Source organism: Schistocerca serialis, chromosome 5 (genome assembly GCF_023864345.2).
Source record: "Schistocerca serialis cubense isolate TAMUIC-IGC-003099 chromosome 5, iqSchSeri2.2, whole genome shotgun sequence".
NCBI classification, from domain to species: Eukaryota; Metazoa; Arthropoda; class Insecta; order Orthoptera; family Acrididae; genus Schistocerca; species Schistocerca serialis.
The window spans coordinates 452723530-452750738 of record NC_064642.1 but is presented as its reverse complement, the minus strand read 5'-3'; the positions used below and the strand labels follow the sequence as shown (position 1 = coordinate 452750738).

General features: G+C 40.4%; 1 protein-coding gene across 1 annotated transcript in view; it reads left to right on the top strand.

Moving 5' to 3' along the window:
• Positions 1-26193, top strand: part of LOC126482332 (uncharacterized) — a 652552-nt gene extending 626359 nt beyond the window's left edge. Inside the window, exons 12-16 of the mRNA XM_050106392.1 lie at positions 2038-2237; positions 5936-6069; positions 6214-6378; positions 17173-17315; positions 25959-26193. Of these exons, the coding sequence (XP_049962349.1) occupies positions 2038-2237; positions 5936-6069; positions 6214-6378; positions 17173-17292 (619 nt within the window). The 3' untranslated portion in view covers positions 17293-17315; positions 25959-26193. The remainder of the gene's footprint in view (positions 1-2037; positions 2238-5935; positions 6070-6213; positions 6379-17172; positions 17316-25958) is intronic.
• The last annotated feature ends 1016 nt before the right edge of the window (positions 26194-27209 follow it).

Genomic DNA, 27209 nt, shown 5'->3' with positions numbered 1-27209 from the left:
ATTGTGTGGATGATGTTTTTCCGAAAGTCAGATGGTATATTGCCAGACTCATACAAGCTACACACCAATGTGAATAGTCGTTCTGTTGCCACTTCTACTAATGATTTTAGAAATTGTGATAGAATGTTATCGATCCCTTCTGCCTTATTTGATGATAAGTCCTCCAAATCTCTCTCAATATCTGATTCTAATACTCTGATTCTTTTCTAAATTGACTCCTGTTTCTTACTCTATCACATCAGACTAATCTGCCCCCTCACAGAGGCCTTCAATGTACTGTTCTCACCTATCCTTTATCTCCTCTGCATTTAACAATGGAATTCCAGGTGCACTCTTGATGTTACCACGCTTGCTTTAAATTTCACCAAAGGTTGTTTTGACTTCCGTATATGCTAAGTCAGTCCCTCCGACTACCATTTATTTTTCGATACCTCCACATTTTTCATGCAGCAGCCATTTCATCTTGGCTTCCTTGCACTTCCTGTTTATTTCATTCCTCAGCGTCTTGTATTTCTGTATTCCTTCTTTCATCAATCAGCTGAAGTATTTCTTCTGTTACCAATGGTTACCCATAGTTATACAGGATTTTATAGTGTAGTGTCTGTAAAATTAAAGAAATGACATTGAGTGCAAACTACTGAATCAAGGGTCCAACATATATCCTGATAATTACAAGAAACCTAAGCTGCAAAGTATCCCTATAATGTGACATGAGGTTTAAGAATTGTTGTTCATACTAATTAAAAAATGTAACAATAATTAAAGCTGAGTTGAAGTGAAGCATTTCATTGATTTTTTGCAATGCTGAGTAATTTATTTCACTTTCTGGAAGTATACATTACCAAAGGCTTCTGCTATGAACTCTGATTGACTGAGGACTCCATGAAACAAACACACAAATACATGTATTTTCCTTTCTTCTAAGATTCAGCCATAAAGAGGGAAAACAGAAAAATGCTGTGTTTCTTAAAGATTTTCTGGCAGAAAGAGCTATTTGAGGATGGCGAAGGTAGAAAAGGTCCCAACTACCCAACAATGTTACAGTGTGCATGTATTACGAGAGACAAATCAAGTACAAAGACTGCAACAGATGAAAGTTCTGTGTACCAGAGGATTTTATTTTCTGTGGTAAAAAGCAAACTCCTAATGAAGGGCTCAACATCTAAAATCTCATTGGAATAGCCTGCCAGTAAGATAACATGAAAACACAGCAGTAAATAGACGGATGGCAAAGATACGAAGTAAAAATCTGTCAAAATTAACCTGAGAGAGGAACAACAATTGCAAGCAATATAACATTCTTATCACAATGGTTTTGGCCATAATAGGCTATTTTCAGACCCATAAAGAAGAAAATCTAATGTAAGAACAAAGGAGACACACTGTCATATTTCCTTGAGTATAACTATTGAATGTTTAATCAAAATAAAACATTTTTAAAATGGAAAAAAAACCATTGCAAGCAAAATGCTGTGGCCTGTAATGTACTTATAAGTGAATATTTTGGATGTTTCAGAGTAACATTTATCCCATGAAATATCAGTTGCATATTGTCACTTTTATAATTATATTGGAGGGAGGCAGTAATTATGAAAGAGTTTGAAAAGGTAACATAAATGATGGACAGAATAGAAAGAGAACGAAAGTTGGGTACAAGGTGTAAATTCTGGGGGGGGGAATTATATATCTACTGCAATGAACATTCCAGGGTTTGGATTGACATGATGATTCTTGGAAGAAGAGTGCACATGATTAAAGTGTTACAGTACGCCTGTAGCTTTCTCCCAGCGAATTGCAGGGAATGCTATGAAACAGTGTAATGAAGTGTACTAGAACACACTATCAATCTTACCTGTTTATTCTTATATATATAGGATACTATACAACTACTCTGAGCATATTCAACATCCTTTTGACAGTGATAAGAATGCTGGGTAGGTATAATAGAGTTATAAAGGCAGTACAGAGAGGCTCTTTATTAGTTTTATTTTGTCACAGATTGTATGTATAAATACTGAAGACCTTTTTCGTTAACAGATTGCGAGAAAATGACATGAGAACTGCAGCACTGCATAAATATGGCACTGCTGTGGAAGGTGATGTTAAGTGGAACAGTTTGATTTCTTCTCTAGGTGAAGCGGCTGTCAAGATGGAGATGCTTAAAGTAAAACCATCGCAAACTGTTTCACTGTCTCTGGAATCTGACTACAAAGTTTCAAGGGAACGTAGCAGTAAAGGTATGTCAGAATCAGCATACTAAATAATTGCTACAAAGGTGGAACATTTAAGACAAGGCTAGTTTAAGTTGGTGCAGGGCTTTAGCAATGATGAAGTGCGAGACTTACGTTCAACACTCACTCTCTCTCCCTCCCCCCTCCCCCCCTCACTCCCTCCCCCCTCACTCCCTCCCCCCCTCCCCCCTCACTCCCTCCCCCCTCCCCGCCCCTCCTCTCCCCTCTTCTCCCCTCCCCTCCCCCCTGCCTCCCCCTTCTCCTACCAGTACAAAATTTGAAGATGACATCCAATGAAATTTTATTTCACTGATTCTAGCGCTGATTGGGACTATGCTTATTGATTTTTTTAACCATCATGTGAGCAGCGTAATAAACATTATTCAACACACTATAATTTCCTCTCTCTATTTACAATTAAAAACAGTCTTGATCACAATTTATTTATCAAGGTGACTGGTTTCGACCACTGCTGTGGTCATCTTCAGACCATTGAGTAGGAACCTCTTTCTGTTGGAGAATCACTACACAAGATGGAGTATGTATTTTGTTAGCTTGATTCACATATCAGAGAAAAAGCACTTCCTATGAATAACAAGTCTCTGTCATAAAATTGAAATGAAACTTTGGGTCCACTCCCTAGTTAGGGTGTGTATACACTGTATGTGATAACCAGGGTGCTCTCTCTCTCTCTCTCTCTCTCTCTCTCTCTCTCTCTCTCTCTCTCTCTTCCCCCCCCCCCCCCCCCACACACACACACACACACTAAGGAGAGTAAAGTAATCACTGCTCTAAATTCTTACCATTGCTTAAATTTGCAGAGTTGGAAGTTGCCCACCAATGTAGGTGGTGACTTCTGCACACTAACTTGAAATGACATTCAATTATTACAGCTCGTGCTGAAATCTAATGCGTGTTGCATGACACATTTAAAAAAAAATTGTCATGTTAGAACAAAATTTCACAAGACACTCCTTAATTTTTTGCCACTCAGTATCTTGTTGTGACACATCATTTGATAAAGCCAAACCTATGTTGCACTAAGTGGTGGAAACTAGAAAATGAACACTGTGACATTCAGTAGGAAATAATGACCATCCTGGCCTATCTGCTAGGATTAGCATTAAAGCAAGCATTTAAGTAGGATAGATGAACACACTGTGCCTGACCTCAAAATTTCTGAAAGGAGTATAAAACAAGATCACAGAAACAGCACTATGTGGGCTTTATTATCACTAATCTTAATACAGAAACATTGCTGTCAGACTTTTGGACTATTCTGGCTGTCCAACTGTTTGAGTGTGTCATACAGTGACAGCAGATGTCAGTAAACTGTTGCTAGTTTGGAATGCATAACATGTGGTTTAATAAAACAAGATTCCTCCAAATGTATTGTTCATTCGAAACTGCACGTAAATTTATGTCGCTGATGTGTTCTCTCCAGTGATCTAAAAGTACTGTTCATTCATGTGCGCATAGTCATGAACAGTATTATCATGTTCAGTTAGAGACTACTAGCAGTTAATATTCACACAAGAATATGGATTCTAATTCGGGGCTTCTGACAGTGCAAGACTCACAGCAGATGCTATTGTGGTAAATTGCCTCAGAACTGGGATGGAAAATATGTGGACAGACCACCACCAATTGTACAAAGTAATAGTATTTTTAGGAACTTAAGTATCTGGATTCAACAGTGAAACATACAGCTCACAGTTGAATGATTTAGTGTGATGTGCCAGTGATTAAGGCACTGGACTTGCGAAAGTTGGAAAACCTGGCTACTGATACACAGGTTCCCCCATCCTTCCCTCCTTTCCTGTTTGTTGTACGTTCACTGGAAGTGTATATTGTATAGTGAGCCATTAAACATGTCAGCTTCTGGGATACCATTGCCCAATACTCTTGAATGGTTTCAAGAGATGTTTCTTGTCTATAAACAGTTCGTGTTGAAGATATGATTAAATGCATAATTAAATTGTGCTGCTCTTGTGCTATGACTTGCTCTTTTTAACTTTGCCCTCTGTGATTTCCCAGTCACATAGGAATCAAACTTTCAGTGGCCTCTTTAACTCAGTGTGTAGATAATCATGAACACTTGGACAGCAATGGTGATTGTGTATCATAAAACTTGTCAACTATTGATTTTTCACTGGAAATCAAAATATGTAATAATTCTATGAGGTGATGATCTGTGGTTTTTAGGTTTGATCCTTAGCTCCAGGCTAGTAGGATGTATGTGTAATGCCACAGTAAAAACAAATAGTGAATTTCCTTTTTTGTGAGCGGTTTTATGCAGCTATACATAGAGAAAAGTATTTGCAATGGAATTATTTGTATTCTACAGTAGCATATTTGTTTTATGATCAATGTGGTTAATAGTCGATGTAAATAAAAAAGACTGTGCACTGATACAATATGATTCTTCACAGTTACCTGACCTAAATCTTATCACAAAATAATATATATAAGAACATTACTGCAAATGAACCTCACTTTTTTTACCCCCCCCTCGAGACAAAGTGAATACTAACATACAGTTCCTTCTTCAGTACAGAGAGACAACCAAACAAAACATTATTTTACATTTCTCCTTCATTCTATGTTAACAAATAGCAAAGCCCTTCAATGTCCATTACCTTTTTATAAAAAGTCTTTTCTTTTAAAGTTTCGGTTCCACTCAGACATTGTCCTTTGTACCACTTTATTTTTTTAACAATTTATTATTTATGTCTTTGCCTAATATTGCTACGTGTGTACTTCTGCCTGTTGGCGAATGGGTACACTCCGTCATCCCAACTTAGTATCACAGTTCCAGTCTTTCCCAACATCAGGTCCCATGAAAATTTCTCTCATTGTTCAGATGGTGTGAATGACAGTTTTCATGAAAGAAAATGGAGATTACCCGCATATCATATCTGGTCTTGTGGGTGAGGAGGGAAAAAACCATAGCTTGTTAACATGAAAAAAGGAAAAATAATATAATTCTAAGTAGACAATACTGGTTCCTTGTATTATGTATGTCTAAAGGAGTTTCCATTCAGAACCTCTATTTACAGTTTTTCTCAAGTGTTGTTCATCATTGTGTGTGTGTGTGTGTGTGTGTGTGTGTGTGTGTGTGTGTGTGTGTGTGAGAGAGAGAGAGAGAGAGAGAGAGAGAGAGAGAGAGAGAGAAGTACTTGACTTTCTCCATTATGAAACATTACAAGAAATAAGTTACACATAATGTAAAATTGTGATCCTGACATTTCAAGGGTGTAGGTTCATAGACAAAAACATGGTTCTTTATCCTATATACATTGGTACATTGGAATGGCCATCATGATAGAATTACATAGATCTGATGATTTTGCATCTGGTCCTCATAGTAAGGACACATTTTAAAATTTAGTAGAAAATGTACACAAAGCTGTCAGAATATGGCTGAAATGATTTGTGATAATCTATAATGTTTACAGCAAATACTAGTATTTCCGTTTTTTCCACTCACCCCCAGCCCATTCTTATTTAAAAGACAAATTACTAATAATTCTAGCGAGTGAAGTTCACTTTTAATAAGGTAGCACTGAAGAGTGTTACTTGTGTTTAACAAAATTTCCATGAGCGTTGTAATTTTTCAAATTTAGTATAATGGAATTAAGTAATGTTTCAAAATAAAATTAATGGTGAAGAATTTGTGCCAGCTACATCCCATTTTTTTATAGGCGCTACATTTGTATTGTACAATTATGCCAGAATAACATCAATTCTTAAACAGTTCCATGAGAAGGAAGAAAAGAAATTGTATCCTACCTTGCTAACTTTGGATGAGATTGACTTCGCGTCACTGAAGTGTGATGTAAGTATTTTTCCATGTTCCATAGGACGACAATTTTTCCTTAATTATAGGCTCTTACTTACATGGATAAAATAGTTTTGAGCCAGACTGATATTTATGTCAGTACATTTGCTGAAACTCATATATGTTTCTTTTCTTATGTAGGAGGAGTGGCAGCTCTTGCATTTCATTATAGTTTATCCATCAATTGTGAATTCCTTGGGGAATGATCTTGAGAAAGGCATTCTGAAGCCCCACGTAATTTGTATATTTCTCAGTGCAATGTGCAAGACCTTCAGTGTTTACTACCGCAGAATTCGAATTCTGAGAGTAAGTTATTTTTCTTTTTCTGTAGAAAACAACTTTAGTGTTAACTAAATGCTGGTTACTGTGAGACAGTGAGCTGTGGTGATACTTTGTATGAGATTAATATTTAACAATGTTTTTCCCAGTGCAAATTCAAGAGCACTAAGTTTAGATTCTCTATATAAAATGTGAAATGTTTTTATAGTAGATAGAACGCTACATTTTAAGAACAAGAGAAATGTTTATTTTATCTTTCGCATCAACATTTCGTGGAAAGTAAATTTGCATAGGTGTGCAGTACCAACATCATTTTTGAAAAGTTTTGAGAAGGTGGTATGTTCTAAAATACTATCATGAGTGTGCCACAATAATATACTCAGTAAATCAGTTTGGATTTCAGAAGTATTGCCTAACCAAGAATGCCATTTACACATCCACTCACCAGACATTAAAAGGATTAAATAACAAAATAGCACTTGTTGGTACTTCCTGTATCCTGTCTAAGGCATTGACTGTGTGAATCACAATTTTCTCCTAGATAAACTGAGTTTTTATGAAATTGTTGGTATAGCCAACCAATCGACAATGTTATACCTATCTAAAATAACACAGAACATTGTACTTGCCCCCTGTGGGTCCGAGGATTAGAGTAGGCCCGAGGTATTCCTGCCTGTCCGAAGATGTGCCTAAAAGAGAGTCTCACACTTTTCAGCCCTGTGAGTTCAGGTCCTATTTTATGGTTTGACCTGTGACTTTCAAAATTCTACAGAAGTGCGGGTCGTATGGGGAAGGACACCTGATGTGGTGCATGAGTTATCCATAGTGCCCTTAGATTCGATCTCCTGAATCTCTTATCACGACTTTGCATCTCCACCTGGCATTCAATTACTTGGGCGAGGACACTTTTGGGGTATGTCATCTTCTTCTGTTGTCTCCTGTCCTCTTTTGCCCCCATGGCAATATTGGATTTCTCTGCACCCAGTATCCAGCATGGTAGCCAGTCCATTGTGGTGGGGTCGTCATGTACCAATTTGGTGGTAGCCCCTTGACAACACAGGGATCGCACTGCTGATGCCTGAGCTGTAAACTCCCCATGTATGCCAAGGAGTAGATGCCTGTTTTCCTGGGGCATCAGGTCTCCCCCGACAATGGCCATAATGCCAGTTGGCCTTTGCTGTGGCTGGGTGGCACCTGTGGGGAGAGCCCCTGATCAGAGTGTGTGGCATCAGGGCAGATGACCCACAATGAAGTGGACTAAGTCATCTCTTGCTGGTGACCATACGGCACCAGCAGTCTCTAAGAAGGGCAAGATTGAATACAATGCCAACAGGTATGACACTGAATTGTGTCCCTCGCTTGCTACACCATGGGAGGAATGTAGGGCTACAGGACGGAGAGAGCCGTATGCACCTTAGTTTTTAGTCTGTAGCAGAACTGATTTGGACTCCTTTCTACCTACGAAGCCTCAATTTTTGTTGAACACATTGAGGGTAAGATTGGAGAAGTGACAACGCTGTCCAAGATGCGTAACAGCGCAGTCTTGATTCATACAGCATCCCCAGCCCAGTCCCGAGCATTACTCACCTGTGACAAGCTGGGTGATGCTCCTGTTTTCGGCACTCCCCCATAAAAGCCTCACCATGGTCCAGGGGATCATTTTCCATTGCGATCTCCTCTTGCAGTCTGACAACAAGTTCCACGCCAATTTAGAGTGACGGGGTGTTCGTTTCATCCGGCGCATTTACAGGGGACCCAAAGACAACAGGGTTGCTACTGGTTCCTTCATCTTTGTCTTTGAGGCTGATTCATTGCCTGAAAAGGTCAAGGTTGTGAGGTAACAGGCGAGTCATTGCGCCCTGGAAATATTCTAAGTTCGGAGGAAGCAGTAGCCGCACGGGCCGCTTGACGGGTGCGATCCGCTCGGCAGGCCGACCATGTGGTGCCATACGCTGGACGCAGCAAGAGGGGTCCAGCTGCGTGACTGGGAATTTCATGGTGATGCTATGTTAATGAAGGAGACATGACATGGGAAGTGCTGGAGGACACTGACAGTACGGCGACGGATGCCAAGTCGCAGGAGAGGGACTTAGAGAGTGTGGAGCGGGTTGCGCGTGGTCGCGACAGATAGAAATACTTTGGAGTGCCGACTTGTGAGATTTCCATGGCTTCTACAGTGAAGACGTAGTGTGCGTTTGGAAGTGAATATCTCACGAGCTGTGTTGTTGTTTATAACTAATTACATGACGTAGGAATCTGTTGTTTCCCTGTTATTCAACTTATATTTTATTTAATTGCTGGACCATCAACACCAATAAGTGTTTTGCAGAAATATACCGGATTCTTAAAAGTACTTCTACTATCGTACTCATCATTTAAAGTCATTAAGACAGTACGTGCAGATTTTATTTAATTGCAATCTTTCATTCATAAATTTATATGTTACTTTCATAATTCGCAATTGCCGAGTGATAGAAACCTTCGACCATTCGATTCATGTGTGTATTCTTATCGTATATTGTAGACTCAGCAGTATTTGGCCTGTAATGTGGCAACTATGTATCCCATCTCCTGGACAATGAAACCAGCCAAAACTTTTAATATTGCAACGCTGATTCAGAGGGTACGTAGTTATTTTGAAAGCTCCAGTTGGGGGCTCGTCCAGGATTTGTGCCCTGCGAAGTGGTAATTCCTTTGCTCTCTGTTATTCAGCATATTATGTGAAGTGTAATAAACCTTTGCAAGACCAGTAGAGATTTCTGTAGAGTGAACCTCTCGCAAAACGCAGTGTGAGATCGGGTTTTTTTCCGCAGGTAGGTTTCTGGAGATGGTGAAATTACGCAGTAATTTTCACAATTAACACACGCTATCGATAGAGGTCCTAATCTATCACATTAAAGGCAATTTGCGTGGGCGTTCAGACTCTAAATAAGTTGAGTGCAGGGATCAGTAGCAGTTAGCGTGTTCAACAGACAGCAGTATCGGAGACGGTTGGAACACACGGTAATCGGCAGCAGCTACAACTACATCAGGCAACAACAATCCACAACAACCAACGGCATCACCATGGCAGAGGGAACCATCTCAGATCAGATATTTGCCTGTGCAAATATTGAGAGAGTGTTTGAATCTGAAATTCAAGCTCTACATATAGATCTCGCGAATACAAAAGAGTCACCTAGTATGTGTAATTATGGAAACAAAAGTGAACCGGTTAGTCCAAAATTAGAGCAGGAAGGTGTAACTAGTAGGAATTCCGGCAAGGGGAATGAATGTGGGGGAGATATGATGTCTCAGCTAACGCAAATGATCTAGGGAATGGCAAATAGTAACAGTGCAGTGCGAACAGATATGGGCACATTGCAAACATTTATAGATACAATCTGGACTGATATAGGTACAATGCGAACTGAAATAGGTTCCGCTGTGAAAGAGGAAGTTGAAAAAATTATGGGTAACCTTGAAAAAGCAGTTGATAATAAATTAAAATGTGTTAGAGTTGAAAAGGGGAAAATTACAGAAGAAGTTGTAATAGTAAGACGGAACTAGGGGACAAGGTAAGTGACTGTATAAAAGTGCAAGACGCTCATAAAAGTGATGTAAATTTAGCATTTAGTGACATTGCCAATCATGTAGGTGAGGGGGAGAAAGAATTGGGCAACATTAAAGATGAAATAGAGTCCAATATCACTAGTGAAAATGAAATTAAAAAACAAATGCAACACATAAAAAGTGATTTAAATTCGTTAGCCTCCCAAAAGGCCACAGCGGTTATAAATATCCCTTGGGCAAATACCGGATCTGTGAAATGTTACACAGATGACGGAAGATATCACTCAGTAAATTTCTTGGCTGCGTGTTGGGACGCTTTTGTTCATGGCATGTCGGACGAAGCGAAAATAAAGTACGTTAAACAGCATTTGGAGGGAGACCCCCACTCTTGGGCAAATGTTAAATGTAGTTCGTGTGAATCATATGAAGAGTTCGAAAAGTGGTTTTTGAATAAATTTTGGAGCGAGGCAAAGCAAACGCAGATCCAAAATGAATTATTAAATGGGCTGAGTTACAGGCATGGTAATGGGACGATGAAAGATTTTTGCAAGTGCGAACTTGGCAAGCGTATGCTTGTGAAACATCCGTTGGGGGTTTTAACAGAAATCACCACGTTAGAAAGCGATTACCTGAAGATATGCAGTGGGATCTTGTCCATGTGATTCCGTGGACGAATTTCTAGAATTTGTAGAAAAATTAGAGAGGGCTTTGAAGTTCAAACCTCAGAGCAAACCGGGTGGTAGTTATCAAAATGGGATTACAGAAAATCATCGCCAAATAATAATCTTGTGAGAAATCAAAGGAATTCTCAGAGAGATAGTAGCTGGAATAAGCAGAATGGTCGGCGAACGAACGAGAGTGATAACTTCCATGAATGGGACCTAAGTGAAAAACACAGATTTGATGGGGGAAATTCACGCAAAGTGCAATCGTGTAACAACCGGTTGGGAAACTGATGTTCGCCACATCTCAGGTCCGGGTATAGCGATCTGAACAGGCGATGAAAAGGATTGGAGATAATGGTAATGGCAGAAATGTTAATATATTTGGAGAAAGGCAACAAATATGGAGTATGTTAAAGAGGAAGGCTATACAGGTGGCTCTGTCAATAAAAGCAGGGACAAACGGTGGAAGCATAGATTTGTGAGAGGTTTAAGTAAAAGTAATGGGAATAAATTTCCAGGGAATGATATAAGTTGTGAATGTGTAATGAACGAGTGTGTGAATGGTGACGAATGGAAAGATTCAGTGGTTCAAAAAGAAGTTAAACAGGAGATGAATTTTGTGAAAGCAAATCGTGTGGAGAGTTCTGAAGAGGTATTAGCAAATAGTAGCAATTGCAGTAAGGAAGGTGTTGTAGTAACAAGCATTTGTGAGTCGGCGAAAAGCATCGATGTTAGTGAAGGCGGCGTTGCTTTGGTCTCGCCAGCTGCAAGTGAGGGTGATTGTGTTTCGGCAGAAAGCGTCAATGTTACTAAGGGAGCACATGATGACCGGTTTGGTAGTGACCACTTCCCCATCTTTCTGTCACTGCCCCAGCGTCAGGCCCATGGATGCCTGCCCAGATGGGCTTTAAACAAAGCAATCTGGGCTGCTTTCACCTTTGCTGTCACCGTTGAATCTCCCGAACATGGTAACATCGATATGGTGGTAGGGCAGGTAACTACAATGATCGTTTCTGTGGCAGAAAATGCGATCCCTTGTTCTTTAGGGTGCTCCCGGCAGAAGACAGTCCCTTGGTGGTTGCCGGACATCACTGAGGCAATGGAGGAGCGTCGACGAGCTCTACAGTGGCATAAGCAGTACCCTTCCCTGGAGCACCTCATTGCGTCGCACCTCTGCATCGGAGAATTATTCCCTCATCCTTTTGCACTCTCAAACAGTGGATGGAAGGGAAAGTCCTTTCATTCACTACACGCCACAGTGAACCCTATAACACCCCATTTACAGAGTGGCAGCTCCTCATTGCCCTTGCACATTGCCCCGACACAGGTCCTGGGTCACATTGGATCCAGTCAGATGATAAAACATCTCTCGTCTGACTACAAGCGACATCTCCTCATGATATTCAACCGGATCTGGTGCGATGGCATCGCACTGGCAGGAAAGCGCCATCATACCTGTGCTCAAACCTGGCAAATACCTGCTTGATGTGGATAGCTATCGGCTCATCAGCCTCACCAACATTCTTTTTAAGCTACTGGAACATATGGTGTGTCGGCAGTTGGGTTAGGTCCTGGAGTCTCGTGACCTACTGGTCCGTGCGAGGGGGTTTCCGCCTGGGTCTCTCTACCACTGATAATCTTGTGTCCCTCGAGTGTGACACCCGAACAGCCTTTTCCATACGCAAACACCTTGTTGCTGTCTTTTTTGATTTACCAAAAGCGTACGACCCTACCTGGTGACATCATATTCTTGCCACATTATATGAGGGGTGTCTCGGGGGCCTGCTCCTGATTTATATCCAAAAGTTTGTATCACTGCATACTTTCCGTGTTAAAGTTGGTGCCTCCCATAGTTCTCCCTCCCCCCCCCCCCCCCCCTCATATCTAGGAAAATGGAGTCCCACAGGGCTCTATATTGAATGTATCTCTACTTTTAGATGCATTCTAGCAGCAGCTGTAGGAACATCCATCTCACCCTCTCTGTATGCAGGTGAATTCTGCATCTTGTACTACTCCACCAGTACTGGCGTTGCTGAGTGTCGCCTACAGGGAGCCATCCACAAAGGTGCAGTCATGGGCTCTAGCCTACGGCTTCCTGTTTTCGCCCACAAAGTTATGTGCTATGCACTTCTGTCAGTGTTGTACCGTTCATCCAGAACCAGAACTTTACCTTACTGATGATCCCCTCACTGTAGTCGAGACATATCGATTTTTAGGACTGGTTTTCGACACTCAGTTGACTTGGCATTCTCACCTTCATCAGCTTAAGTGGAAGTGCTGGCAGTCAGTGCCCTCTGCTGCCTGAGCAACACTAACTGGGATGCAGATCACTCTACGATGCTGCTGCTCTACAGAGCCCTTGTTCAATCCCACCTTCACTATGGGAGTCTGGTTTATGGTTCAGCAGCACCCTCAGCATTGCGTTTACTCGACCCAATGCACCACTGTGGCATTCAACTAGTGACGGGACCTTTTAGGACAAGTGTGGTGATCAGCATCCTGGTGGAGGCTGGAGTCCCTCCATTGCAGGTCAGGCATACTCAACTGCTCGTCAGTTACGTCACACACATTCGTAGTTCTCCTGCATATCCAAACTACCGTGTCTTCTTTTCCAACACGTGGCGGTTCATCTCCTACATCGGTATCCCAGGTCAGGGCTTCCAATTGCAGTTCATGTCCAATCCCTTCTATCTGAACTGGAGTCCTTACCTTCACCACCTATCCTACAGGTCCATTCACGTGCACCTCCATGGTGTACACCTAGGCCGCAGCTTTGCCTGGACCTTTCACATGGCCCAAAGGACTCAGTTCACCCCGCAGCTCTCCGCTGTCACTTTATCTTGATTCTTGACATGTACCAAGGCCGTGACAGCCCGATCACTGATGGTCACTTTGGCTTCGCGTATGACCATGGAGAACATATTGAACAGCATTCCTTGCCTGATGGCTGCAATGTTTTCACTGCAGAGCTGATGGCTATATCTTGTGCTCTTGAGCACATACATTCATGCCCTGGGGAGTCATTTCTTCTGTGTACTGACTCCTTGAACAGTCTATAAGCTATCAACCAGTGCTACCCTCTTCATCCTTTGGTAGTGACCACCCAGGAGTCCATCTGTGCCTTGGAATGGTCTGGTCGTTCAGTGGTGTTTGTGTGGTCCCCAGGACACATTGGAATCCCAGGCATGGAACTTGCTGATAGGCTGGCCAAACAGGCTACATGGAATATGTTTATGGAGAGCAGCTTTGGGAGACAGAATGACATAGTCTCAGTACGCACAACAAACTTTGTGCCATTAAGGAGACTATGAATGTCTGGCAGTCCTCCATGCGGGCCTCTCGCAGGGACTCTGTGGTTCTCTGTCGGCTCTGCATTGGCCACACTTCGGTGACACACGGCTACCTTCTGCACCGTGATGACCCACGTCACGGTCGGTGTGCTGCCCGGCTGACAGTGGCCCATATCTTAGTGAGCTGCCCTTCTTTGGCTGCCCTGCGATGGACTCTTTTAGTTACTGGACTTGTTGCCATTAATTTTAGCTGACAACACCTCATCAGCTAATTTAGTTTTACATTTTACACATGACACTGGGTTTTATTGTTCTATATAAGTTTTAGCGCGTGTCCTTTGTCCCTTCGTGTTCTCCACTCTAATGCTTTTAGGGTGGATGTTTTAATGTTTCACAAAGTGGCTGGCCTTTCCTTTTTATTCTCGTGGTTGGCCAGCCACGGTCATCTGCTGTCTTGTTTTTACCCCTTCTACCTGTTTCTTGCTTCTCTCTGTGGTTTTCTTTTCCTGTTTTATCCATAGTATTGTTGGTTACCCTTCCGTCGTCCTTGTGGTTTTGTTTGTTTCTCTCCATCTTGTGTTGTCAGTCTCGCTTGTTTTATTCTCACCCATGTGGCATTGTTTTATTCGGAACAAGTGACTGATGACCTAGCAGTTTGATGCCTCCCCACCTCCCCTCTTTTAAACCAATCAACCAACCATTGTACTTAGTAATTCAGCCATTGTAAGCAGAAGGGATTCTTCTGACTGGAGAGAAATAATTTACGTGGTTCCACAAGACTCTATATTAGGTCTACTGTTGTTTCTTGTATACGTGAATGACCTTCTGTTTAATATACAAGCAGAAGTAGTTCTTGTTGTTGATGACACAAATACTGTAATCATCCAAAATACATATAGGAAGAGGATAAATGGTAAATAATGTTCTTAAAAGTATTTTTCACTGGTTTGCCCTGAATGGTCTCATTCTCAATTTCGAAAAGACATAACATTCAGCACATCTAGAGCTACTACACCAATGATAAGAGTAGCATATGGTCAAGAGGTAATAACTAGGGTGGAAACTTAAAAAATTTCGGCTGTCGATACTACTGGAAAATTTAAACTGGAAAAAGCTGTTCTTGGAATAGTTGGACCAACTTAGTTCAGCCACATTTGCACTTCAAATCATTGTGAATCTTGGGGAGAAACGAAACAATAAGCTGATATATTTTGCATATTCTCATTGAGTAATGTTGTCGGGTAACAAATCTTTAAGAGAAAAAATTCATTATTGCTCAAAAAAGGCTGTAAGAATAATATGTGGTGCTCACCCACGATCATCTTGTAGACATTTGTTTATGGAACTGGGCATTTTGATTACTGCTTCATAGTAAATTTATTCCATCTTGAAGTCTGTTGCAAATAATCCATTGCAGTTTAAAAGGAAACATGATGTACATACAGGGTAGTGCAAAATAGGTTTTGAAATTTGTTAGAATTAGAATGTACTTAATTCTTTAGATAACAGATTAGAGGCTACTAGCATTTTCTGTGACCTGCCAAAAGCCTTTGCCTGTGTGAATCATAGCATTCTTTTCAGTAAATTAAAATATTATGATATTTCTGGCAGTGCTACAAAATGATTCAAGTCTTACCTAACAGGAAACAAAGGGTGTCATTGCAAAACGCCTGTAGTGTTAGCAATCAGTCTTCATTTGACTGGGAATTAATTACATGTGGTGTTCCTCAGGGTTCCATCTTGGGTCTGCTTTTTTCTTCCGTGTCTTGATGACCTCTCGTCTGTTCTGGAACCTCTGTGTTCATCCCCATGAAATCCCCGAACCACCTTCCCTGCCCTCTGGCTCCTACCCTTGTAACTGCCCCCGGTGTAAAGCCTGTCCCATGCACCCTCCCACCACCACCTACTCCAGTCCTGTAACCCGGAAGGTGTATATGATCAAAGGCAGAGCCACGTGTGAAAGCACCCACGTGATTTACCAACTGACCTGCCTACACTGTGAAGCTTTCTATGTGGGAATGACCAGCAACAAACTGTGCATTCGCATGAATGGACACAGGCAGACAGTGTTTGTTGGTAATGAGGATCACCCTGTGGCTAAACATGCCTTGGTGCATGGCCAGCACATCTTGGCACAGTGTTACACTGTCCGGGTTATCTGGATACTTCCCACTAACACCAACCTGTCAGAACTCTGGAGATGGGAACTTGCTCTTCAGTATATCCTCTCTTCTCGTTATCCGCCAGGCCTCAATCTCCGCTAATTTCAAGTTGCCGCCGCTCATACCTCACCTGTCTTTCAACATCGTCTTTGCCTCTTTACTTCCACCTCGACTGACATCTCTGCCCAAACTCTTTGCCTTTACAAATGTCTGCTTGTGTCTGTGTATGTGCGGATGGATATGTGTGTGTATGCGAGTGTATACCTGTCCTTTTTTTCCCCCCTGAGGTAAGTCTTTCCGCTCCCGGGATTAGAATGACTCCTTACCCTCTCCCTTAAAACCCACATCCTTTCGTCTTTCCCTCTCCTTCCCTCTTACCTGATGAAGCAAGCGCTTTCTCGTTTGGTAAGTCATAGCATCTTAGTTTTTTAATATATTTATATATACACATACATTTACATGACCACAATCTCCGGCTGTGGAGGCCACAGTGTGAACTCAGCCATAGTGTAGACTCAGCAGCCAGAGACTGTGGTTATGGGTGTATGAGGTGCGTTTGCGCACGCGTGCCTGTGTGTGTGTGTGTGTGTGTGTGTGTGTGTGTGTGTGTGTGTGTGTGTGTGTGTGTGTGTTGGCTGAAAGCTCATTTTTGGATAGTCTTTTTGTTGTGCCTATATGCGACTCGGCGTGTCCACAACATTGTTATTTCTTCGGATTAGATTTTGTTGGAGGCATCACTTTCATGCTTTCACTTGCAGGTCTCCCTCTCTGGTCTTTCAGTTCCTCCTTTAGGTTTTCTCTATTTACTGAGTCAATTTCTTTCTTGAGATCTACGAACACTGTATAGTACTTTTCTCTTTGGTGTCTGTGTGTCTTCTGTCGCGTCCATTAGGTATTCCATTGCCAGTACCATACTCCTGCCCTTCATAAAGCTATTTATTTTTGAAATAGGGTCCTGTTATTACTGCACTAGTAATACTTAGTTTCAATTTTCATTTTAGCACTTTTGTGTGTTGCATGCTGACGTATTAGCTATAGTTTTGTGTGTTGCATGTTGGCGTATTAGTTATAGTTTTGTTTTTCCCATTTTGCTTCTAACTGAAGTATAAAATTTCTTTCAGTAATGCATTTGAATTTTTTTTTTTCCTCCAGGAACCAAGGCAGCATCTATTCCCTACCATGTGTGCTCGTATTTATTTACTCAAGGCACTTCAGATAACTCTCCAAAGCTCCCTCCACCTGATGGGTATAGACACAGTAAATCAAATGTAGCATGGTCAAGTGTCTTGTGAAAGGTAACAATCTTGAATTTTATATTTCCAACTAATACATGATTTTTGTGTGTGTGTGTGTGTGTGTGTGTGTAAGCATTTTAGTCCAGTTAAATGATTAAAAATGTTTGTCTGCTCATTACTCATTGCTTCCATCTCACAAATTTAAAAAAAAAACTGTGCTGATTCACTTGCCTCAAGTAAGTAACTCTCCATTGTCTTGGTTGCAAACGTAGATATCTTTGTGAGAAGCTTAGCATGTGATTCACTGTATCTGTATATCACAGAATGTTGTCTTGTGTAAACAAGTATATCATATTTTAAATCTTCGCCATTGGGCAGTGACTATACTGGTGTTGTTGACATAGAAATTGTGTGACCATTGCAGGGAAGAGGGTAGTAACTCAAGGTACACTCCATTATCACCACCTTTTCCGTTACTTGTAATTCTGCTGAGTATACTTAAAATATTCAGTACTAGAGGACCATACCATACCATACCATATCACACCAATCCTGGCACTTTATCTGCCCCCCCCCCCCCCCCCAACACACACACACACACACAAAGTTACTTCTCTTCACAATTTGAGAGGTTCATTCTCATCCTAATCAATAATGATTTTGTAGATGAATTTTTTATTTTAATTATGCATTATTAATGCAATGTGGAACTTTCAAGAGGGGCAAAATTTGATACGGGATTTGTGGTACATTAGACTTCAGTGCATCTCTATACTTTCTATGCTTGTAAACATTTGTATAACTGTTAATTGGTGTTCACAACACAGTGCCACTTCCAGTATTCACTGATGAAATGATGATTAAAATAGCTGTTTTCTTAACTGATAATATTAGGTCAGCAGGTGGCCTTCAGAGCATTATAAACTGATATTAGCTATTTGATTTTCTTGTTTGTTATTTTTTCGTGCCTTGGTTATTTAAAAATGTTGCTATGGCCGATATGTTCCCTGTGCTCCACTGCACCAGTCTCCTTCTGCATTTGTTCCCTTATTGTAAGTGTGCATCTTACAGATTTGAAACCTGAGACTCCATTACCAGCAAATGGGGTGAATTTGGTCTTTGAAAATAAATATTTCTGAAACCATTAAAACTAGTATATTGGTTTTTCTTACAGAGCATGCGTAAAATATTTGATCTTTACTTTTTGTTCTAACAGATCAGATAATTTTAAAAAGAACTGTTAGTGAACTTCACCTCACCAGGGGGTGAATTTAACCAATTATCTGTTATTTGATAGTTACAGATTGTTTGAGACTAGGGTGAGTTTATTTGCTGTCAAACAAATCAAAAATAAATTTGGCATGATAATTAAATATGAATACTGATTTCAGAGTAAGATAAAGAGAAAGTTTAAGGGTAAAAAAAGTGATTACAAATTTGATTTATGAAATTCCAAAGAAACACACGCAAAAAATGTAGTCACTGTACTCTGAACCCTGACATCTCATCTTAAAAAGGAAAATCCCACTTTCTTCCTGCTATTGGATTTAGCAAATTTCTTACAACAGCTGAAACCTGGAGTGTGTCTATGTCATCAATTACATGCTGAACAGAGTGAGTCATTTTTATGAAGGAATGTAACATCTAGTTGTACTTGGCATTTTGTAATAACTTTTCACATAGTGTTTCACTGTTTTCTTGTAATAGGAATGCAAAGGAATGTCTTTGCTGTATATCGAATATCCATGACGGGAAGCAAGAATCCCCAATTTGCACAGTTCAAATGTGTAATCAGTACATCAGTAAAGCCTCTTCTACATCTACATCTATATCTGTGCTCTGCAAACCACCATGAAGTGCATGGCAGGGGGTACGTCCCATTATACCAGTTACTAGAATTTCTTCCTGTTCCATTCACGTGTGGAACACAGGAAGAATGATTGTTTCAATGCCTGTGTACATGCAGTAATTATTCTAATGTGTGTGATACATAGGGGCTTGAAGTATATCCCTAGAGTAATAATTCAAACTGATTCTTGAAAATTTGTTCAGACTTTCTCTGGATAGTTTACGTTTGTCTTGAAGAGTGTGCCAGTTCAGTTCCTATGGTGTCTCTGTGACTCTCTCCCATGGGTTAAACAAACCTGTGACTTTTTGTGCTGCCTTTCTGTAAGTGTTCAGTATTCCCTGTTAGTCTGATCTTGTACAGGTCCCACACACTTGAGCAATATTCTAGAATGCTCCACCTGAGTGATTTGTTTGCAATCTCCTTTGTACACTTACTGCACTTCCCCAGCATTGTACCAATAAACCAAAGTCTACCACATGCTTTGCCCATGACTGAACCTATGTGGTCATTCCATTTCATATCCCTAGAACCAGGTATTTGTATGAGCTGGACGATTCCAACAGTGGCTCATTGATATTATAGTCGTCGTCGATGTTGTTGTTGTTGTTGTTGTTGTTGTTGTTGTTGTCTTCAGTCCTGAGACTGGTTTGATGCAGCTCTCCATGCTAATCTGTCCTGTGCAAGCTCCTTCATCTCCCAGTACCTACTGCAACCTACATCCTTCTGAACCTGCTTAGTGTGTTCATCTCTTGGTCTCCCTCTACGATTTTTACTCTCCATGCTGCCCTCCAATGCTAAATTTGTGATCCCTTGATGCCTCAGGACATGTCCTACCAACCGATCCCTTCTTCTAGTAAAGTTGGGCTACAAACTTCTCTTCTCCCCAATCCTATTCAATACCTCCTCATTAGTTACGTGATCTACCCACGTAATCTTCAACGTTCTTCTGTAGCACCACATTTCAAAAGCTTCTATTCTCTTCTTGTCCAAACTATTTATTGTCCATGTTTCACTTCCATACATGGCTACACTCCATGCAAATACTTTCAGAAATGACTTCCTGACACTTAAATCTATACTCGATGTTAACAAATTTCTCTTCTTCAGAAACGCTTTCCTTGCCATTACCAGTCTACATTTTATATCCTCTCTACTTCGACCATCATCAGTTATTTTGCTCCCCAAATAGCAAAACTCCTTTACAACTTTAAGTGTCTCATTTCCTAATCTAATTCCCTCAGCATCACCTGACTTACTTAGACTACATTACATTATCCTCGTTTTACTTTTGTTGATGTTCATCTTATATCCTCCTTTCAAGACACTGTCCATTCCGTTCAACTGCTCTTCCAAGTCCTTTGCTGTCTCTGACAGAATTACAATGTCATCGGGGAACCTCAAAGTTTTTATTTCTTCTCCCTGGATTTTAATACCTACGCCAAATTTTTCTTTTGTTTCCTTTACTGCTTGCTCAATATACAGATTGAATAACATCGGGGAGAGGCTACAACCCTGTCTCACTCCCTTCCCAACCACTGCTTCCCTTTCATGTCCCTCAACTCTTATAACTGCCATCTGGTTTCTGTACAAATTGTAAATAGCCTTTCGCTCCCTGTATTTTACCCCTGCCACCTTTAGAATTTGAAAGAGAGTATTCCAGTCAACATTGTCAAAAGCTTTCTCTAAGTCTACAAATGCTAGAAATGTAGGTTTGCGTTTCCTTAATCTTTCTTCTGAGATAAGTCGTAAGGTCAGTATTGCCTCACGTGTTCCAACATTTCTACGGAATCCAAACTGATCTTCCCGGATGTCAGCTTCTACCAGTTTTTCAAAACGTCTGTAAATGATCCGCGTTAGTATTTTGCAGCTGTGGCTTATTAAACTGATAGTTCGGTAATTTTCACGTCTGTCAATACCTGCTTTCTTTGGGATTGGAATTATTATATTCTTCTTTAAGTCTGAGGGTATTTCGCCTGTCTCGTACATCTTGCTCACCAGATGGTAGATTTTTGTCAGGACTGGCTCTCCCAAGGCTGTATGTAGTTCCAATGGAATGTTGTCTACTCCTGGGGCCTTGTTTCAACTCGGGTCTTTCAGTGCTCTGTCAAACTCTTCACGCAGTGTCGTATCTCCCATTTCATCTCCATCTACATGCTCTTCCATTTCCATAATATTGTCCTCAAGTACATCACCCTTGTATAGACCCTCTATATACACCTTCCACCTTTCTGCTTTCCCCTCTTTGCTTGGAACTGGGTTGCCATCTGAGCTCTTGATATTCATACAAGTGGTTCTCTTCTCTCCAAAGGTCTCTTTAATTTTCCTGTAGGCAGTATCTATCTTACCCCTAGTGAGACAAGCCTCTACATCCTTACATTTGTCCTCTAGCCATCCCTGCTTAGCCATTTTGCACTTCCTGTCGATCTCATTTTTGAGACGTTTGTATCCATTTTTGCCTGCTTCATTTACTGCATTTTTATATTTTCTCCTTTCATCAATTAAATTCAATATTTCTTCTGTTACCCAAGGGTCTCTACTAGCCCTCGTCTTTTTACCTACTTGATCCTCTGCTGCCTTCACTACTTCATCCCTCAGAGCTATCCATTCGTCTTCTACTGTATTTCTTTCCCCCATTCCTGTCAATTGTGCCCTTATGCTGTCCCTGAAACTCTGTACAACCTCTGGTGTAGTCAGTTTATCCAAGTCCCATCTCCTTAAATTCCCACCTTTTTGCAATTTCTTCAGTTATAATCTACAGTTCATAACCAATAGATTGTGGTCAGAGTCCACATCTGCCCCTGGAAATGTCCTACAATTTAAAACCTGGTTCCTGAATCTCTGTCTTACCATTATATAATCTATCTGATACCTTTTAGTATCTCCAGGATCCTTCCATGTATACAACCTTCTTTTATGATTCTTGAACCAAGTGTTAGCTATGATTAAGTTATGCTCTGTGCAAAATTCTACCAGACGGCTTCCTCTTTCATTTCTTAGCCCCAATCCATATTCACCTACTATATTTCCTTCTCTCCCTTTTCTTACTGTCGAATTCCAGTCACCCATGACTGTTAGATTTTCATCTCCCTTCACTACCTGAATAGTTTCTTTTATTTCATCATACATTTCTTCAATTTTTTCGTCATCTGCAGAGCTAGTTGGCATACAAAGTTGTACTACTGTAGTAGGCACGGGCTTCGTGTCTATCTTGGCCACTATAATACGTACACTGGGCTGTTTGTAGTAGCTTACAAGCACTCCTATTTTTTTATTCATTATTAGACCTACTCCTGCATTACCCCTATTTGATTTTGTATTTATAACCCTGTATTCACCTGACCTGAAGTCTTGTTCCTCCTGGCACCAAACTTCACTAATTCCCACTATATATAACTTTAACCTATCCATTTCCCTTTTTAAATTTTCTAACCTACCTGCCCGATTAAGGGATCTGACATTCCACACTCCGATCCGTAGAACGCCAGTTTTCTTTCTCCTGATAACGACGTCCTCTTGAGTAGTCCCCACCCGGAGATCTGAATGGGGGACTATTTTACCTCCGGAATATTTTACCCAAGAGGACGCCATCATTATTTAACTATACAGTAAAGCTGCATGCCCTCGGGAAAAATTACGGCTGTAGTTTCTTCTTGCTTTCAGCCGTTCGCAGTACCACAACAGCATGGCCGTTTTGGTTAGTGCTACAAGGCCAGATCAGTCAATCATCCAGACTGTTGCCCCTGCAACTACTGAAAAGGCTGCTGCCCCTCTTCAGGAACCACACGTTTGTCTGGCCTCTCAACAGCTACCCCTCCGTTGTGGTTGCACCTACGGTACGGCTATCTGTATCGTTGAGGCACGCAAGCCTCCCCATCAATGGCAAGATCCATGGTTCATGGGGGGGAGGATTATAGTCATAGGATACTTTTTTTTTTTTTTTTTTTTTTTTTTTTTTTTTTTTTTTTTTTTTTTTTTTTTTTTTTTTTTTTGTGAAGCGCAAAATTATACATTTCTGAGCATTTATGCCCTCAATTTCGTTTCGTGTCTCATTCACTAGGGACGGGACAGTACCTTTGGTACACCATCAGCCTTTTCATACGACTAGAATTCCTTTGGATTTTGTGAAATATCATTTGACAATATTCTGCTACAATAGTCATTGATCACACACACACACACACACACACACACACACACACACACACACACACACACACACACAGCATTTTTACACTGACAGCTCTTCTGATCTCAGCTGTATGATACAACAAACAGGACTGTGGCCTACATGACAAATTTGTAAGTTGGCATACAGACACTTGCAACAATGATTTCTTGAGCCCACTACTAGACTGTTACAGACAATTGTTGCTGCATCCACTTTGACACATTGTTTCTGCATTCATTACATCACTTCTTGCTGTATTTATGAACATTTGTATAGAAAAGAACTGCTTGTATAGAAAACAACTGCTTGAGAAAAGACAGTAGACCTCACTCCAGGTTTCTCAGGTGGTCGACTTCAACCAGATTTCACCAAACACATCAAAAGTTTTATTTGTGTGTATATAAATATGTAACTATGACTGATTAACTGATGTTATTACTCTAGTTGCTGCTGTGAAGTGTCAGGCCCAGACACGAGGTGGTGGTGGCTTTTACAGTCACAAGAATGAAAGTTATAGCTAATTAAAAGAGTTAAAAAGTCATCCTTTTTAAAATATTACAGCTTTCGAACTTTAAATACGAGTATAGTAACTGAAGTAAAAGAATTTTTATCACCAATGCGTAATTACTTAACATTGAGTTTTTCTAATGTTTAGATCAATTTCACCACAGTGGTCAATAATACCCAATTTGTCAGTACAGCTGAGTTTTTGTAACCTTAAGCCATTTGTCGGTCTGCTGGTAGTAAGTAGTTATTTTACCAGTCTCGGAATGGATTCAGATAATAACAAGTTGCCAGTTTCACCACATTGCCCTTTACTTTGCATAGTAAGTGCTGCAATTCTCTTCACGGCACAATTATGTTGCATTTGAGCTTTTGAACATACTGCCTTTTGCTTGTTTATTTATGTTTTTACACTTCACTATAACTGTAAGGTGGATGTAATTTTCTTGATTGTGAGAAGCATAACTGCTTACATGTGTACATAAATGTGTTTTTTACTGTAATTTTGTTGTCATATTCCTTGCAGGAGCAATATGTTGTGAGTGGAAAAATACTCAGATTCTATAGACATAACCGGGTCTTCCTTAGGGAGCTTATCAGTTAAGATTTGCAGAATTTCTGTTAAACTGTCTCACCAGTCAAAGAAGTCTATGCCTATTTGTGCTGCCCTTCTTTGTATACTCTTGATGTCCTATTATTATCATCGCCTGATACAGATCCCACAGAGTTAAACATTATTGAGTGTAAGTCACATACATTGAAGTGCCAAAGAAACTGTCATAGGCATGCTTATACAAATACAGAGATATGTAAACAGACAGAATAAGGTGCTGTGGTTGGCAACTAAAAAGATTTGAATGAGTTTGAAGTTGGTGTTATAGTCGGCACACGAATGATGGGACACAGCATCCTCCGAGGTAGCGATGAAGTAGGGATTTTCCCTTACGACCATTTCACGAGTGTACCTGAATATCAGGAATCCAGTAAAACATCAAATCTCTAACATGCTGCTGTTGGAAAAATATCCTGTAAGGATGGGACCGATAGCGACTGAGGAGAAGCATTCAACATGGCAGAAGTGCAACACTTCTGCAAATTGCTGCAGTTCTCAATGCTGGGCCTTCAGCAAGTGTCAGTGTGTTAACTATTCAATGAAACATCATCATTACGGGCTTTCAGAGTCAAAGGCTCACTTGTGTGCCCTTGATGACTGCATGACACAAAGATTTACACCTCGCCTGGGCCCGTCAACACCGACATTGGACTGTTGATGACTGGAAACATGTTGCCTAATCGGGCAAGTCTCGTTTCAAATTGTATCGAGCGGATGAACATGCACGGGTATGGAGACAACCTCATGAAACCGTGAATCTGCGTGTCAGCTGGTGGAGGCTCTAATGGTGTGGAGTGTGTGCTACTGGAGTGATATGGGACCCCTGATAAGTCTAGATATGACTGTGACAGGTGACACATACGTAAGCATCCTGTCTGATAACCTGCATCCTTCATATTCATTGTGCATTCCGATGGACTTTGGCAATTCCAGCAGGGCAATGTGAACCCCAAATGTCCAAATTGCTACAGAGTGGCTCCAGGGACACTACTGAGTTTAAACACTGCTGCTGGCCACCAAACTCCCCAGACATGAACATTGTTCAGTATATCTGGGTTGCCTTGCAACTTGCTTTTCAGAAGAGATCTCAACCCTTGGTACTCTTACGGATTTATGGACAGCCCTGTAGGATTCATGGTGTCAATTCCCTCCAGCACTACTTCAGACAATAGTTGAGACCATGCCATGTTGTGTTGTGGCACTTCTGCATGCTCGTGGGGGCCCTACGTGGTATCAGACAAGTTTCTTTGGCTCCTCTGTGTAAGTGTTTTGTGGGTAATCTCTTTTGTAGACAAGAAGTGGTTTGCCATTAACATGCAGGTAATCTAAACTTACCATTTCTTTTTTCTAGAGCCAACCTTTTTTGCACTTCGTATCCCAACACGTTATTACTCCCAGGAACTTGACTTGTTTGATTCCTGTGGTGACTCATTAATCCTGTCATGAGAGGCAGTTATTTTATTTATTTATTATTAAGTAATAAAACATGTGTATTAGGTTTTATTTCCATGTAATTTTTCTGTCATAAAATATCTTATTAATGAAGGCAATTGGAACGTTTCTGTGCAGGTACCAGGAGAATATTTCAGAATTCAGTATTCCTCACAAGACTGCAACTGATGCACCAGTTTGTGATGTAGGATCATGTTCCTGCGAAATAGTTACCTGCTGTCTTATTCACAATATTATGTGAAGCTTGTTTTCTTATTGCATGGTTCTGTTTTATAGTACTTGAAGAAAAGTGTAACATTGCTGTAATGTAATGATCAAAGATATATTTTTATTAAACTTACGTTAATTGACATTGACATTTTTCATTTTACTGATCAACTTTATCAATTCATTGACCATTGTAAGTTATTTTGGTGTTCTTCTTATTATGTAATTCAACATTTACCACTCTCTTTGGCTTGGAATAAATTTCATTAATGTATATAGGACAGAAAATATTATAATTTCTAGAAGTGTTACATTTTTGTGAAGCATTCCATCACTTTACATTCAGTTTTGTAGCAATTTGTTGCAAGTCTTATGACACTGCATTCCGAGAAATGTTTACCTCTTTGTTAATTTCTGACAACTTCCTAGATCTCTGTCTCTCTTTTCGTATAGTTGTTTCATAAAATCAGAATTAATTTTGCCTCTGTTTGCTCATATTATTGGAAACAAAATCGGTAGTAGCCAAATGTGCACTGTGACCAGGGACTCATCAAATTCGCTTCTCTGATACTGTGGTTTTGTCAAGATTGAATCATTACTATGTTAGGATGTACAGAGAGGCCATAGAAATTCAAAACATCAAAAATAACTCTAACAGAAAGGAAGAAGGATTGAAGTTTGACAAGCTGTGGCCTTAGTACTAAATATAGGTCCATTATACATGTTGTCACAAATCCAGTACTAAATAATGCTCCATAAAACATGTCACAAATCCAGTACTAAATAAAGCTCCATAAAACATGTCACAAATCCGCAAGCTTAGGTAGCACTCTGATGATGTCACAAACTAACCATTGTTTGTATACGTATAAACAGTTTGGTTTCCTGAGCTTTTTTGCAACTATAACTACTTTCTGAGCTGTTATAGCCTGAAAGCCCATAAAATAAATATCACCAAAAACCCAAATACCAACTGTGAAAGCCTGAATTGTTTGATAAAATTTTACCTCATTTTTTCATTGCATTTCTCTTATTTCTAAGTGTTGTTTCAACAGGCTGAAACTAGTTTTGAAGTGTAGAAGTAACTGAATGTTAGTGGTAATTACTTAGTTCAGTTTTGTAGGGTGCTCAAAAATAAAATCTCTGTTCACAAGGAAATGT